A 14,600-nucleotide genomic window follows, 5' to 3' on the forward strand; every position below is an offset into this window, starting at 1 on the left:
ACAAATGCACAAACTATTTTTACAAATTAAAAATTTTGGTATGCACAAAATCTTTTATACACCTTCAAGACTGTTACACATGCACAAAGTGTTTTTACAGGGGCACAAAATATGTTTACAACCACAAAACTTTATCACACATTTGAACATCATTGTAGCCTACAAGTAGCTACAGTTTTGACCCTTATTTGATCCCACAGTACTCGCACTAGTATTTTGTCTGAAACTACTGAAACCGGAAGTTGAGACTCATTTGCGCCAACATAAAACGTTTCCGTCTAAATAAAAAACTTTTATTTTGAAAGACGATGGGCGTTTCCGCGTGTGGTCATAAACAGACTATTTCACCGTTTCACTCGGTTTCTTCTTGAACTTTTCGGACACATTGCGCTCTCCTCGGTTGTTTTTGTGTTGAATCACCATGGGTGCTTGTTTGGCAGTGGGTTCCCTTGCCAGCTGTGTAAGTATACCTGTCCTTTGTTTCTTTAAGGGACGCGCAGACTTCTAATTTTCACATTTCCTTGTTTTAATTTAGCAAAGTTTGTGCATTGTTAGCCAAGACGTTAGCTTGTTTTGGTTTCGTCATGACGTCACGTGAAAGTAATTATAAAACGGCTGCGTAGGTTTAGGAATGTCTCCAGAAACACAAGATTTATGATTAATAATTGATACTAATGATGTTTCTGTGAGATATATCAGACATGTAACATTACCAAACTGTGAAGTAGACGGGGAGTTATCGGGTTGTCGGACTGGTCTGACGTCTGGCCGTCTCTGTGTCCTACGGTTGGTCCTACTGTGATTTTTATCTAAAGAAAAGTTTCATTAAGTTTATAGTCACATTCTCATAAGGTTCATAGTCAACAAGTAGGTTAATCTGAATGAATTTAAACGCCACATCTGCCAGATCCACAAGGTATATCCCATATACCGATGGAAGATTTTCTATTTCCTGGTTTTACTCAGGACCTGACGTCGTCTCTTTGAACAGAACAGGGCGTCACTGTTCTCCTACTCATAGCTCTCTACTCTGTTGTTATTTCTGAATGAGAAGAAGATATAGATTTTTAGCCAATCAAATCCACAGATGTAGGATTATTGTTTACCAAACACAGAATACACACCAGCATTTATATTATTATTAATGTTGTTATTTATGATGCAAGTCACTAACAAAAGACAGAAGTAAATATGCAACAGCTGTCTCCTCAAACAGGTCGATCTCTTTAGTAGTAGTAGTAGTAGTAGTAGTTTATTCGATCTTTTACAAAAATTGTTTACAGTTGAGCATCAATCACAGTCGGTCAACCTTCCATAATACCATCATTCGTTCAACTAGTTCAGAAATTGATAGAAAAGGTGTAGGCTGAAGCTATCTAGCTTATAAATGCCTACCCTTTAATTCAATATTCCATTAAATCCATTAGAGCTCTTCATGGTTTCAGAGTCATAGAAAGGAACAAGTATCCAATAATTAACAAGTGTAGCCCAAAAAAAAGAAAAGAAATAGGCCTAGATAATTTAACATTTTTGTGACCTGCCAAGGGACTACAGATGCAAATTAGCTTAAAGCTACAATCTGGTATAGGCTAGTGCATCAAATGGCAACATTTATGTTTTAACTGTAGCATACATTGTCCCTTTTAAATAAATTAAAAATTGAACATTTAACAGCATTACAGTTGCAATCAACACCCAATTAATCAATCCTGTTTATAGCTTTCTATCATACTATGTTTTAATCTATTTTTAAATTGTGTTATGTTTTTGCATTGTTTGAGACCCTCTGTCAAGCTATTCCACAGTCTTACTCCCGCCACAGAGATACACATGCTTTTTAATGTAGTAGACCTATTTATTCTTGGTTGTTTTAAGTGAAGTTTCCCTTTTTGTCATTTTCACATTTCCAGCTTACCCACTAACACACAGAGCTGGGCAGCAGGTGCACATTAGACTAGCTACTAGTGCCAATACAAGACCTTTGTGTCAGCACCACAACCTTAGTTTGAGAAGTGTAACATGTTTTTGTTACAAAACTTGTTTAAGTTTCTCAAAATGTTCAACAGTGTTACACAGTGAGCTCTACATAAAGGTAGGCCTACAGCACAAACAGACATCATACTATACTAAGGCTTAAAGGGATAGTTCAGCTTTTTTTGAAGTGCGGTTGTATGAGCTACAGATACCCATTAAGTAGACTTGATGCAGTAGAAAGGTCTCTGCTCTCCTCCACTGAGAAACACAGACTAGACAGAGGCAGTACACTGTTGTCAATGGGGGACGATTAATCAGCGTATTTTTGTCCCTTCTCAAAATAATAGGCTACACCAGTTCAAGAGTACGGTCTAAAGTAAAACATTTACAATGCATCAGCTGGTTGGAAAAAAAGTTTGTTTATCTGGAACTACCCAACGCAGTACTCCTTGGTACTCCTCCACACAGTGCTGTATCACTCCACTGTGGATCAGTGGTGTGTGGAAGAGGCGGAGTGATACAGCACGTCGCCGAGCCTGCCTGTGTGGAGGAATACCGAGGAGTACTGAATGAGTTGGGTAGTTCCAGATAAACAAACTTTTTTCCGAGAAGCTGATGCATTGTAAATTTTTACTAATATCCTACTCTTGAAATCGAGACAGGACTTCTTGTAGGTGGTGAAAATATGCTGTTTAATCGTCCCTCATTGACAGCAGTGTAGGCTACTGCCTGAGTCTTGGTGCAGCGCAACGTGCCGGTGTTTCTCAGTGAGGAGAGCAGAGACCTTTCTACTGCATCTAGTCTACTTAAAGGACAATTCCGGGCAAATTCAACTCGGGGGTGTATTTTTCTAACATTTTAGGTCTAAAAGAAGGAATCTGAAGATTTTCAGTTTAATTGCTCCTGTTTTGCGGTAGTTGTGTCTGTCCCCGCATCGCCACGGCAGCAATGAATGGGAGCGGATGCAAGTTCCGCTGCTTAGGCTGTTTACATCCCTCAAAGCCGCAATTTCTTTTTTCCACAGACAGCGTCAGATGGCGACTCAAACATGCACCCAGAAGTTTATTCACTTCAAGCAAGCCGACATGTTTGTAAAACTAGATCTAATTCAAAGTCTCCAGAGTCTCGCACGAGACCCAAGTTGCCGTGCTCGGTGTGTTCAGGTGCAGTCGCAGCTCCCGTTTGTGTCATAAACACAGGAATATCAACTCTTGACTTGCTTGGAGTGTACATTTTTTCGACAGACACATCAGATGGCTACTCAAACATGCGCGGAGAAGTTTTTTTTACTTGAAGCAAGTCAAGAGTTGATATTCCTGTGTTTATGACACAAACGGGAGCTTTCCCACTGCACCTGAACACACCGAGCACGGCAACTTGGGTCTCGCTTGAGACTCTGGGAGACTTTGACTTAGATCTAGTTTTACAAACATGTCGGCTTGCTTGAAGTAAATAAACTTCTCGGTGCATGTTTGAGTCGCCATCTGACGCTGTCTGTGGAAAAAAATTGCGGCTTTGAGGGATGTAAACAGCCTAAGCAGCGGAACAGACACACACAACTACCGCAAAACAGGAGCAATTAAACTGAAAATCTTCAGATTGCTTCTTTTAGACCTAAAATGTTAGGAAAATACACCCCCGAGTTGAATTTGCCCGGAATTGTCCTTTAATGGGTATCTGTAGCTCATACAACCCCACTTCAGAAAAGCTTAACTATCCCTTTAATGCCCAGTTTTATTCAGTGTTAAATAAATAAATAAATAAATGAGTAAAAAGCTCTTTATATGGGCCCTGTCATGTTGAACAAGCAGCATTATCAGCATGAGTTCATTGTAATTCTTAGGAGATTGGTGTTTTGGGTTTGTGTAGCTTGATTGTTTCAGATTAGAGCTTCTGTTGCCAAGGCAGGATGGCAGAGGCCAATCAGAGCCATGGAAACTGGATTGTTCTCATCAGGGCTGAGGCGTTTACACCAGAGGCCCCGTGTTGTGTGTGTGTTGTAGTCACACACTCATGTTTAGTGAAGGACGGCTGATCTCAGCTCCAGCCTCGGTGCTGCTGCCTTCACACACCTCTCAGCGGCCCGGCCCTGCGTCTGAAAAGAGTCATACAGAACAGAATCCTCTCTCTCAGCGCTGGTGTAAAGAAACCAAGAGAGGGAGAGATTTGTTTGTTACCACGGCAGCTCTTAATCACAGGCCTGACGAGTCCGACTGCCGCTGAGAATCATCATTTATCTCTAGCTTTTCTGGAAGCACGCTGGAGAGGAAAGACAAGCACACACAGTGTTAGGCTATTTGTGTTTATTTTCCCCCCTCCTCCTCCTCATAGTCGTGGCTAGCCATGCATGCATTACACTGATTATCCCACAATTCGGTGCCTTGTCCCTGAATTTCATGAAATATGAATCAGTATGAAGGAACACCCTGCTAATTCCTTCCCTGGCTTCTCTTCTCTTCTCAGGCGTCGTGTCTGTGCGGCTCGGCCCCCTGCCTCCTGTCGGCATGCTGCCCCTCCACGTACAACTCCACCATGAGCCGGCTGGCCTTCTCCTTCCTGCTGCTGCTCGGGACCCTGGTGTCTATTATTATGATCCTGCCGGGCATGGAGGAACATCTTAAAAAGGTATATCAGATAAGACTTAGATGAGATCGAATTTAATTACCCGCACGGGGCCGGTTGCATCGGGTACCATTAATCATCTCCTATGACCTATGAGTTGTATTGAATCTCTCTGAGCCTGCATGTCGTTTCCAAACAAGTTAAAAAGAGAGAAATAACCCAGAGAGAGAGAGATTGTAGAGCAGCTGGACAGGATGCTTGGATTATGTGTCTGTTTATCTACCAGATGTCCCATAGGAATCTTATTTTTTTAAGCTACTGCCAAACTACAAAGTACCGGAGATGACCCGGTGTAATCCTGGCCTGCCCTTTGATTCTGCACTTCACTTCACTTTTTATTTAACTCACGACCAAGTACATGGTATATGGAGTACAAACATTAGACCAGTGGCTTCCAGCCTTTTCTGGCTCATGACCCCAGATGCACCAGCTCAGATATTTTTATATGCTGCATTTTATTTGAACTCGATTAAGTATAGAAGTATAAGACGAATCGCCTTGTTGTTTACAACTACTTCTGGGTAGAAAACCAGCATGAGAACAATAGTGACGGACGAGAGTTTCGCTATATATATCTAATTTTTCATGTTACTATATTGTCGTTTAGACTAATCTGATGTTTGTAAAGTCTATAAAACCAATGATTGGACAAACATTACTATTCATGTGTGCACATTTTTGTAATTAGTCATGGTTATCATAGATTAGCCGGGCTAACGGTTAGCTACCTGTTTAACTTTAATAACTCAGTGACTCAATAAACCGTCCATGAAAAAATATTTTTTCCAGCGGATATCTTAGTTACAACATGACTGAGCTAACTGGAGTAGTTTCATGTCGTGTCCGACAACGGGAGGGTTTTAACAGCTGACGTCCTGCTGTTAGCTTAGCTACCGCGGTTAGCTTAGCTACCGCCGTTAGCTGTCCCTGTCAGCTGCAGCCACTGATGCTTTCTGGACACTGTGATTCCCCCAAACCGAATAAATACAACACATAGCAACACAAAACACACACACAGAAATAGTAATGTTTCTTCAATCATTTCAGATTTGTCTAAACGGTGATAGGGCGTGAAAAATATGATATAGCTGAACTCTCGTTGGTTACTACTGTTCTCATTCAAATTACGTGCTGGTTTTCTACCCGGAAGTAGAATGTAAACAACAAGGCGATTCGGTCTATAGACCAGAGCAGCTTTTTTATGCAAATGAGAATGACCGATGCATTCTGGGTAATTTAGGGGCAGCTACCGGCATTTTTACATTGCACTCAGTGGCTTTTTGTGTTTTGATGGAGCGTAGACTAACTAACAATCAATCTGAATGTTTTATTTTTTGTTTCTTTTGTAGCACTATGTCTCATAATTATTTTGACACCCTCTTTGAAACCCACCGTTCACGCTATCTTGAAAAATTACAATGAATGAATCTACCGGTATGCTCATTTAGCCTCCCACAGTGGTCAATGACCCCACAAAGTGGCCAGAAATGTCTGACCCAGACATCTACACGTATTTGGTGGAATCACCGGGTAGGTTTTGGCTAAGTGTTGTCTGTTAATAGCCTGTTAATAGCCAACTTTTTTGTTAGTTAGTTTGTCAAGCCAGTTAGGCTGAACTTTTCAATGGAGGGATGCCGGGCGCTGCCCCTAAATTACCCAGGATGCATCAGTCATTCTCAGATGCCGCTCTGGTCTATGGAATACAGTTGTTTAAGATTGTGTGTGGGGTTTTTAATCATAATTTTAAAACGAATAATAATTAGTTAAAAAAACAAGTCATTTTTTAATCGATTACTAGACATTTAGGCGACCCCATTTGAATTCCAGGCGACCCCACGTGGGGTCTCAAACTCAAGGTTGAATAACACTGCATTAGACAATATCAGTAATCAAGTGTAGCAAGTAGCAGGGTTGTACATGCTTTCCATCTCTGACAACTGGAGGAAAAAAGAAACAGAAAAAAAGGATCAATGTAATAAAATATCACTTAAACAAAGGAAGGAAGCTCTTCAGAAAGGCATCTAACTTATAAATAACTTTTGCTTTATCAAACTGAAGTAACAAAATAAGTTAAAACATAGATGGGCGACTAACATAATACTTTGGGAGATATTTTTCTCTGAAATGTATTATACTTGTGTTCATGCACTCAAATAAAATATGAAACGTATCACCAGGACAGTTATCACAAAGGTTACAAAACCTCTGACCTCTATGTAGGCTGTCATACCTTCCAATGACTTGTCTAAACTTTGGATTTTGGACACAATAGGTACTTTTCTCATTTAAACTCTATATAAATGTCACATGATGACGTCATGCTACCAATTTCACTTTTCCATGTTCACAAGAACTGATCTCTCAGTCTCTGTTCAACAGTTAGCTTCAGCGTCAGTGTTGATGGATTTTTGAGAGAGCCAAAGGTATACAACAAACCACAGTCATTCAGTATCTGCTTAACCTGTAGAATCCATGGCGACACAAATACACCTGAGTTATACAGCTTAAGTAGACAGTTATACATCATTTTATTCAATGTACTTTCTGTACCTTCTCTTTGTACGCTCTCACATCGTCAGATTCCAGGTTTCTGCACGGAAAGCACGAGCATATCGGGCAAGGTCAACTGTGACATCATGGTGGGCTACAAGTCGGTGTACCGCATGTGTTTCGCCATGGCCTGTTTCTTCTTCCTCTTCTCCATCATCATGATCCGCGTGCGCAGCAGCAAGGACCCCAGAGCCGCCATCCAAAATGGGTTCGTGCTGCAGTTGCAACGTTTCTTCAGTACACCAGACTCTCACCATGAGAGAACGATGCACTCTGCTGGCCAAACAGAGGAACTGCATCTCTAATGATTCTGTTTTTCATTCCTCCTTCCATTCACTTCTTCAGTTTCTGGTTCTTCAAGTTCCTCGTGCTGGTTGGCATAACAGTGGGAGCTTTCTTCATCCCTGATGGAGTCTTCAACGACGGTATGAAGTCTGAACATGTATATCAGAGTCTTCTGACAAAGTCAAAGTCAGTCTTGGATGTTAGAATATTCCTCACAGCAAATTGGATGAGCTGCATAGACAGTAGCCCTGTAAAGTTTTTTTTTCTTCCATCTCCTCTCAGTGTGGTATCACTTCGGCATGGTGGGCTCGTTCATCTTCATCATCATCCAGCTCATCCTGCTGGTGGACTTCGCCCACTCCTGGAACCAGTCTTGGCTGGAGAGGGCAGAGAACGGGAACTCCAAGTGCTGGTTTGCAGGTGAAAAAGCAACATAGAAACACAACACTTGTTATTTCTCAACTAAATAGTCTCCCCATTTTTTCTTTAAAAATAATATTCCCCTCGCTGTCCAGAAGATTCTACACAAAATACACCATAACTGTAATTTAATGGAAAAGTCCTGTGTTATAGAAGTAATCTGATGCTGCCAGGTAACCCTGCTGTTTCACCCTCAGGTTGTATTATTAGTTTATTATAGATCCACATTATTCTTCCTGGGGTCCAGTTACAATATTACAATTTTTGAAAGTTCATATGCTCAGTCTGAACATACACATACAAATAATTGCATACATGTCTGAGTGTTTAACAAAGACAATTATACTGAATCAAGCAAGCCAACTGGGTCATGCATTGATAAAGCAACAACAAATACAAACAATACACCAAGCTAAACTTGGGAGAAAAGAAGGAAAGGTAAAGATAAATGAAAAATAACTATAAAATATGAAAAAGAAAATAAATGAAGCAGACACAGAGAAACTTGTAACAGAAAAAAAGGAAAAAAGAGAATAGGAGAACAGGGAGAAAAAGTTTGCGCTGTTTCTTGCACGTAGGAATGTCTTGTTTAATTTGCTGTAACTTATAAAGCACATGCTTAAAACAGAATAGGAAAAAACAAGTCTAAAAGTTAAATGCAGTCCAAAACAATCTCTCTGTGTATTATACTTTCTCTCAGTCTTTTCCTGAAACCAGCTCTACTGGTGATTTCATTGTGTCATGACTGTGTGTTTGTGTTCTGGTCTCAGCTCTGCTGTCATTCACCGTCATCCACTATATCTTGGCCTTTACTGCCGTCGTGCTCTTCTACTTGTTCTACATCCAACCTGAGGGCTGCACCGAGCACAAAGTCTTCATCAGCCTCAACTTCATCTTCTGCATCGTTGTGTCCATCGTGGCCATTCTTCCCAAAGTTCAGGTAACGTGCACTTAATTGGTACTGTGTGTGATTCTGAAGCCACTAGATGCTGTTCTCTAATCCTTCTGGTGTTGTATGCACTGTATACAAGGAAAGGGTCCCTGTCAACCATGTCATCTGATCCAATACATTCATCACCAGACTAAAGGAAATGCTACCAACATTCAAACCAGCTGTGTTGTAATATTTTCTGAGCAGTTGTTTCCTCCTTGGATGCCATCCAGAGGTTCAGTTCTTGCAGTGATTTTACTGATCAGCAGGTGAAACCAGTTTTTAACGCAGTGCTCAGAAGCATTTATCCATTCCTTTTCAAAACCAGCAAAGCTGTGGTTCTTTCCTAACCTTGTTCTTGCAATTAGTCTGGAATGGAAATCACCATGTTGCACTGAGGTTTTCACTGTAACCAGTCGTGTTTGGTTGTGTAAAGAACAATTAACCTTGAAAATGGCACACTTACTGTAAGATAATGGAACATTTGATTTGGTGGTATTGCTCAGGTGCACTTCTTCATACATTATTGTATGTACACCTGCTGTTAAATGGTAAATCAAGGCTATTAATGAATGATTCCGTCTCCACAGGAGGCTCAGCCCAGCTCAGGCCTGCTCCAGGCCTCCCTCATCTCCCTATACACCATGTATGTCACCTGGTCAGCCATGACCAACAACCCCGGTGAGTCCCAACACAACTGCATTCTATTCAGAGTGTGAGATTTAGTAAGAAAGGAAAGGAAAGGGAAGGAAAGATTTGTTAAAGCTTCAATTAGACCTACAGGCCTCTGTGGCTTTGATAGTCACATTGTCAACACACTGTTTTCTCTTCTGTCTCCATCCTAGACCGCCAGTGTAATCCAAGTCTGTTGAGTTTGGTCCAACAGCCCACTGCAACTCCAGCACCAGGCCCTGCTCCCCCTGCTCCCACTGCCCAGTGGTGGGATGCACAAAGCATCGTGGGATTGATGATTTTCTTGTTCTGCACCCTTTATGCAAGGTTAGTATTTAACTGTCAACTACAGGTATTTTCATCTCATCATAACTTCCTTTTACAAGACTCTGACATCACCACCAGAGCAGCTGTGAGCTATCCTTTGTCAGTGCATGTTGTAGGTGTATGTTGATGCTGATTTCTTTAAGAGAAACACTCAATTTCATTGATCTGAAAGAAAAAGGAGCCAAACTAACTTCATCTGGAGATACAGCACAGCAGGTCAGAGCAGAAGCTTTGAGGAAGGAAGTTACATTTTCATTCTTTACAGTTGTCTGAAGCTTTAGAAGATCATAATGAAAAACATCAGTGCTTCTGTCTGTCGCTGCTGTAACTGCACACACTGAACACTTGGAAACACCCTTGTATCTGCTTATTGGTGAAATTATCCAATCAGCCAATCATTTGGCAGCAATGCAGTGTGTAAATTGCGTTAAGTCCTGCAGTCACGTCACTAATGTCCACATCAAACATCAGACTGAGAAGATGTGCAGACAGAGCTGCTTTGTTAAGGACAGAGTTCCCAGGAGCTGACAACCAGCCTGCTGCAGTAACTCAGACAACCAACTCTTCACAACTGTGATGAGCAGAAAACCATCTCACAATACACAGCAGTTCCCCTGAGACAGCAGCAGAGCATGTCACAGTCTACTGCATCCAGCCCAGAACACACGCTGTAGGCTGATCTGATCAGGAGTCAGCAGATGGCGGCTTCAGAGTTTGAATCCATGGATCCAGTATGTCTGATGTCAGGTCCACTGGTGATGTGAGGAATGTTTCTTGGGGTGGTTAATCGGTCCAACTTCCCGATTCGATTTGATTGAGGTCTCCATCTGATTCTTAATTATTAAGTTTTACTTTATTAATTTTTGATCATTGATTTCCCATTTGAAAGTAACAGTAAACCAAAAAAATACACTACAAACTTATTGCACCATTAAAAAACCGTCAGTTGCTTTATTACTTAACTTCTCTTTTATTTAGTTAGAGTACAGTATGGCACCTTCAATTTGTGTAGTGTAGTTGTCTAAATTATTATTATTTTTTAATGTATTTATTTTTGTTTTAGATATAGTCTTTCACAATGTCCCACACTTGCAAAGACAATAAAATCATCAGTTGTCAACGTTAGTTCATTGGTCCTAAAGCTAAAGCTGACAGGACATTGTGGGTGAAACAGTGGAGGGAGATGGAAACATTTTATGATACATCACAGATGATGTTTCCCTGACTCTCCACTCTGCACATTCATACCAGATTACACAGTCTGATTATTATGGTATATGGTTAGTGATGGTCTTCATCCCCTCACGGCCTCACCTCAGTTCACGTCTTGTAATGTGAACGCTCCCTGTGTCAGAGCTTCATCATCACCATGACAGTCAACTTCACCGTCACCTCCAGTCTCCAGCAGGAATCCATCAGAACATGTGATAGCTTGGCAGCGTGACTGTGTTACAGACAGTGATTGGATGCAGTCACATGTGAGGACGGAGCCGAGTCTCAGAGGAAGGTTTCAACACCTCATAGAATCCATCCCTCAGAGGGAGGGAGGGAGGGAGGAACTGCCTGGTGCTGGTGTGGCGTTCAATTCTCCTATTGTCTACCCAGAAGTGATTGATCTGTTTGTTTTCATCTGGAGACCAGACTGGAGCTGCATTGTATAAATACACAACTGTAGATGTTTAGCCTTGAAAAATAGACACAAACATTCAGCATCAGATTCAACCAGGGAATCTGAACTAAGAAAATACAAAAGATAAAGTTATTATACAATACAATACATTTTTTATTGTCCACCATGGTGGAAAACTGCCTTCAGCTCAAAAGAGTTAAAGGGATAGTTCAACATTTTGACAAATTGGCCTATTGCCATAATCCCTATAGTCTTAGGAGTGGGTTCGTTACCTTTGATTGTCGGTGCAAGCTATTTTTAGAACGGCGGAGCAGAGCCGTGAGTTGCTCAGAGCTACGCTACGGAGGCTAATGGGATTTCTTGGTTTCTCTCATCAAACTCATCAATACACAAATACACAAACTCCAAAACGCTCTGGTGGACAAGTTGTGACCTGCGCATTCACCACGCTATGAGATAATAACGGAGCATTACGAGACAAAGTTTTTTTCGAGGTAAATACAGATACTGCTTGCTGAAAAACTGCCCCTGACGGGAACACGCATTAGAGGTTTTGAATGAATTTACCTCTAAAAACAACTCTGTCTGGTAACGTTCTATTATTATCTCATAGCGTGGTGAATGTGCAGGTCACAACTTGTCCACCAGAGCGTGACAACCTACTCCTAAGACTATATTGAGTATGGCAATGGGCCAATTTGCCAAAATGTTGAACTATCCCTTTAAGGACACAGTTAAAAACACAATTAAACAAATAAAATAGACAAATAAGGGAAAAAAAACAGTAGAGAGCATTAATCACAATAAAATCCAAATGTGTGAAGCAGACCTGTGACTGAGTCTCTGTGCTCTCCACCACCACAGCATCCGCTCCTCCAACAACACCCAGGTGAACAAGCTGATGCAGACGGAGGAGGGCCAGGGTCTGACCGCCGACCCGGAGGCGTCCCCGGGGGAGGACGGGGTGAGACGGGCCGTGGACAACGAGGAGGAGGCCGTGACCTACAGCTACTCCTTCTTCCACTTCAGCCTCTTCCTGGCCTCTCTCTACATCATGATGACCCTAACCAACTGGTACAAGTGAGTATCAGCATCAGTGGTTACCGTCAGGCCCTCTTCCCCCTCTAACAGGGAGGTGTGATTCATTCTGACCTTGTGTCTCTGCTCCCGCCTCACCAGGCCTGGCGCCGACATGGACAACATGCGGACCACCATGCCTGCAGTGTGGGTGAAGATCGGGTCCAGCTGGCTCGGCCTGGCCCTCTACCTGTGGACCCTGGTGGCCCCGCTGGTGCTCCCTGACAGAGAGTTCAACTAACCATGGAAGAGATAGGTTGGAGCCTCCTGCTCTTTGCACCTAAAGAAAAAAAACAGCTTTAGCTTCAAATCTTCCTGCTCGAATATTTGATTACACTCACAAATCCTGATTTAAAGTTGTAAAACCTAAGTTGTTATATGCCTTATGTGTATGTGTGCTGAAGACACACATGTTACTGTGATGTGGATGTTTGTAAATTGTGTCTCCAGTAGAATTCTTAAGTCGAGCTTTAATCACACACAATTTTTCCCTCAGGTATTTTTTTTCCTCCACTGTTACAATTATAAGAAATGAGAGCACTACATGCTTTTATACAGTACAACAAGACCAAGTCTGTGGAAATTGTATGTTTTTATTTCACTACATTTTCTGTTTTTTTTAATATATACATCATTCCCTTACAAATCAGGTTGATTTTATGTAAAAAAAAAAAAAAATGTCTAAAATGCTGAGACCTGCTTTTCTACTTCTGCATTTCTATTGCACAGCTTTGTTTTACTGTCCTGTTTTATAACAAGAGTGGTTTATTATAGTATACACACAAGTTATTCCTAGGGACCATTTTTGATACCTTTTTAAAAGTTTTTTTTCACGTTTCAGTGTAAAAGTGCTTACTCGGCATACGTTCACTTTTCATTATAATCAATAAAGATGACATCCTGTTTGTCTTTAACCTGAGTGTAAACAGCGGTTGTGTCCAGCAGGTGGGTCTGTTGTCCATCACATCAGACTGGTTTTATGTCTCTATATTGATTCTGACACAGGAAGTGTTAGATTTTCAAAGCTGTTGTTTTCATACATACAATCATGTGAAACAGCAAACAAAGTGTCATCAAGTCTGGTCAGCATGGCTCCCTGCCCTCCCTCCATTAATCACATGATCCTGCTCCAATGTGATTTATTGTGTTCCTTCTGTGCAGGATTCCCCTGGTGCAGCAGAGACACACACGTATACCCACACACACACATACTTGGCAAGTGCTATAGAGGGAATGTGCTTTACCCCTATCACAAGATCAGCATGAGCAGGGGCGGCTGAATACAACACTTCATTATACTTAACAAAATTCATTCGAGGCTACGACGACAAACGCTCCAGTGTCTGGAGGCAGATTTGGATGTCTGATAGAAAATCCCAGACAATGTTACTGTGCACATTACACCTGTACCCACACAGTAACCATGGAATATTCTATTACACATGGGACATCCTCTTTTACCTTCTTGTTTGAGTTTTTTCGTGTTCTTTTTCTTTTTTTCTTTCCTTTATTTAGATCTCTTTAGATAACAGTTGCATAAATCATAATAATACAAACCAAACAGCAGTCACATAGAGCCTAATCACACATTATCGACAATTTTAGGATTATTTTTTGAAGCAGTTACATTCAGAAGCGTGCATGTTTATGACAATGTTTTTTAAACTGGCCCAGATGAGGTTGTGTTGTGTAGTTTGCAGAGATTTGCAGTTTGCAACCAGACAGCGGATCCCTCAGTTGCAAAAAATAACCTGTAAATGCATCAAATCTGTTCATGCAGTTCATTAAGTCGTGGCCTCATGACTGAAATGTATTTCCAATACCTCATAAAAACACCACATAAAAATCAATCACTTCTCTGGGGGACAATAAAGCAGCAGACTGAAATATCCTGAGTAACTTATGGGTCATGCTCCAAAAACATCAGATACTACATTACCCATAATGCAGTACTTTGGTAAAATCTCCAGATGTGAAGTTCACCTCAACACCACAGGCAAAAAATGACATCATTACAGGATCATTTTCCAGATGTAGCTGATCAATTCGGCTAATCATCAGTCCTGGGAACAGCTTTGATGTGGTTGCTGTGGTCTAAAGAATTGGACAGCT

At 41.3% G+C, this 14,600-nt stretch overlaps 1 protein-coding gene across 1 annotated transcript; it reads left to right on the forward strand.

The window, feature by feature from the left end:
• Window positions 1–329: 329 nt before the first annotated feature.
• Window positions 330–13,402, forward strand: serinc2 (serine incorporator 2). The gene is made up of 10 exons (XM_083981640.1): window positions 330–460; window positions 4,438–4,599; window positions 7,176–7,354; window positions 7,492–7,571; window positions 7,714–7,851; window positions 8,622–8,791; window positions 9,373–9,463; window positions 9,628–9,781; window positions 12,276–12,491; window positions 12,591–13,402. Exons 1-10 carry the CDS (start codon window positions 422–424, stop codon window positions 12,727–12,729), a joined length of 1,368 nt encoding a protein of 455 aa, XP_083837766.1. The 5' UTR covers window positions 330–421; the 3' UTR covers window positions 12,730–13,402.
• The last annotated feature ends 1,198 nt before the right edge of the window (window positions 13,403–14,600 follow it).

Source organism: Trachurus trachurus (genome assembly GCF_905171665.1).
Source record: "Trachurus trachurus genome assembly, chromosome: 11".
In the NCBI taxonomy this organism is placed as follows: domain Eukaryota; kingdom Metazoa; phylum Chordata; class Actinopteri; order Carangiformes; family Carangidae; genus Trachurus; species Trachurus trachurus.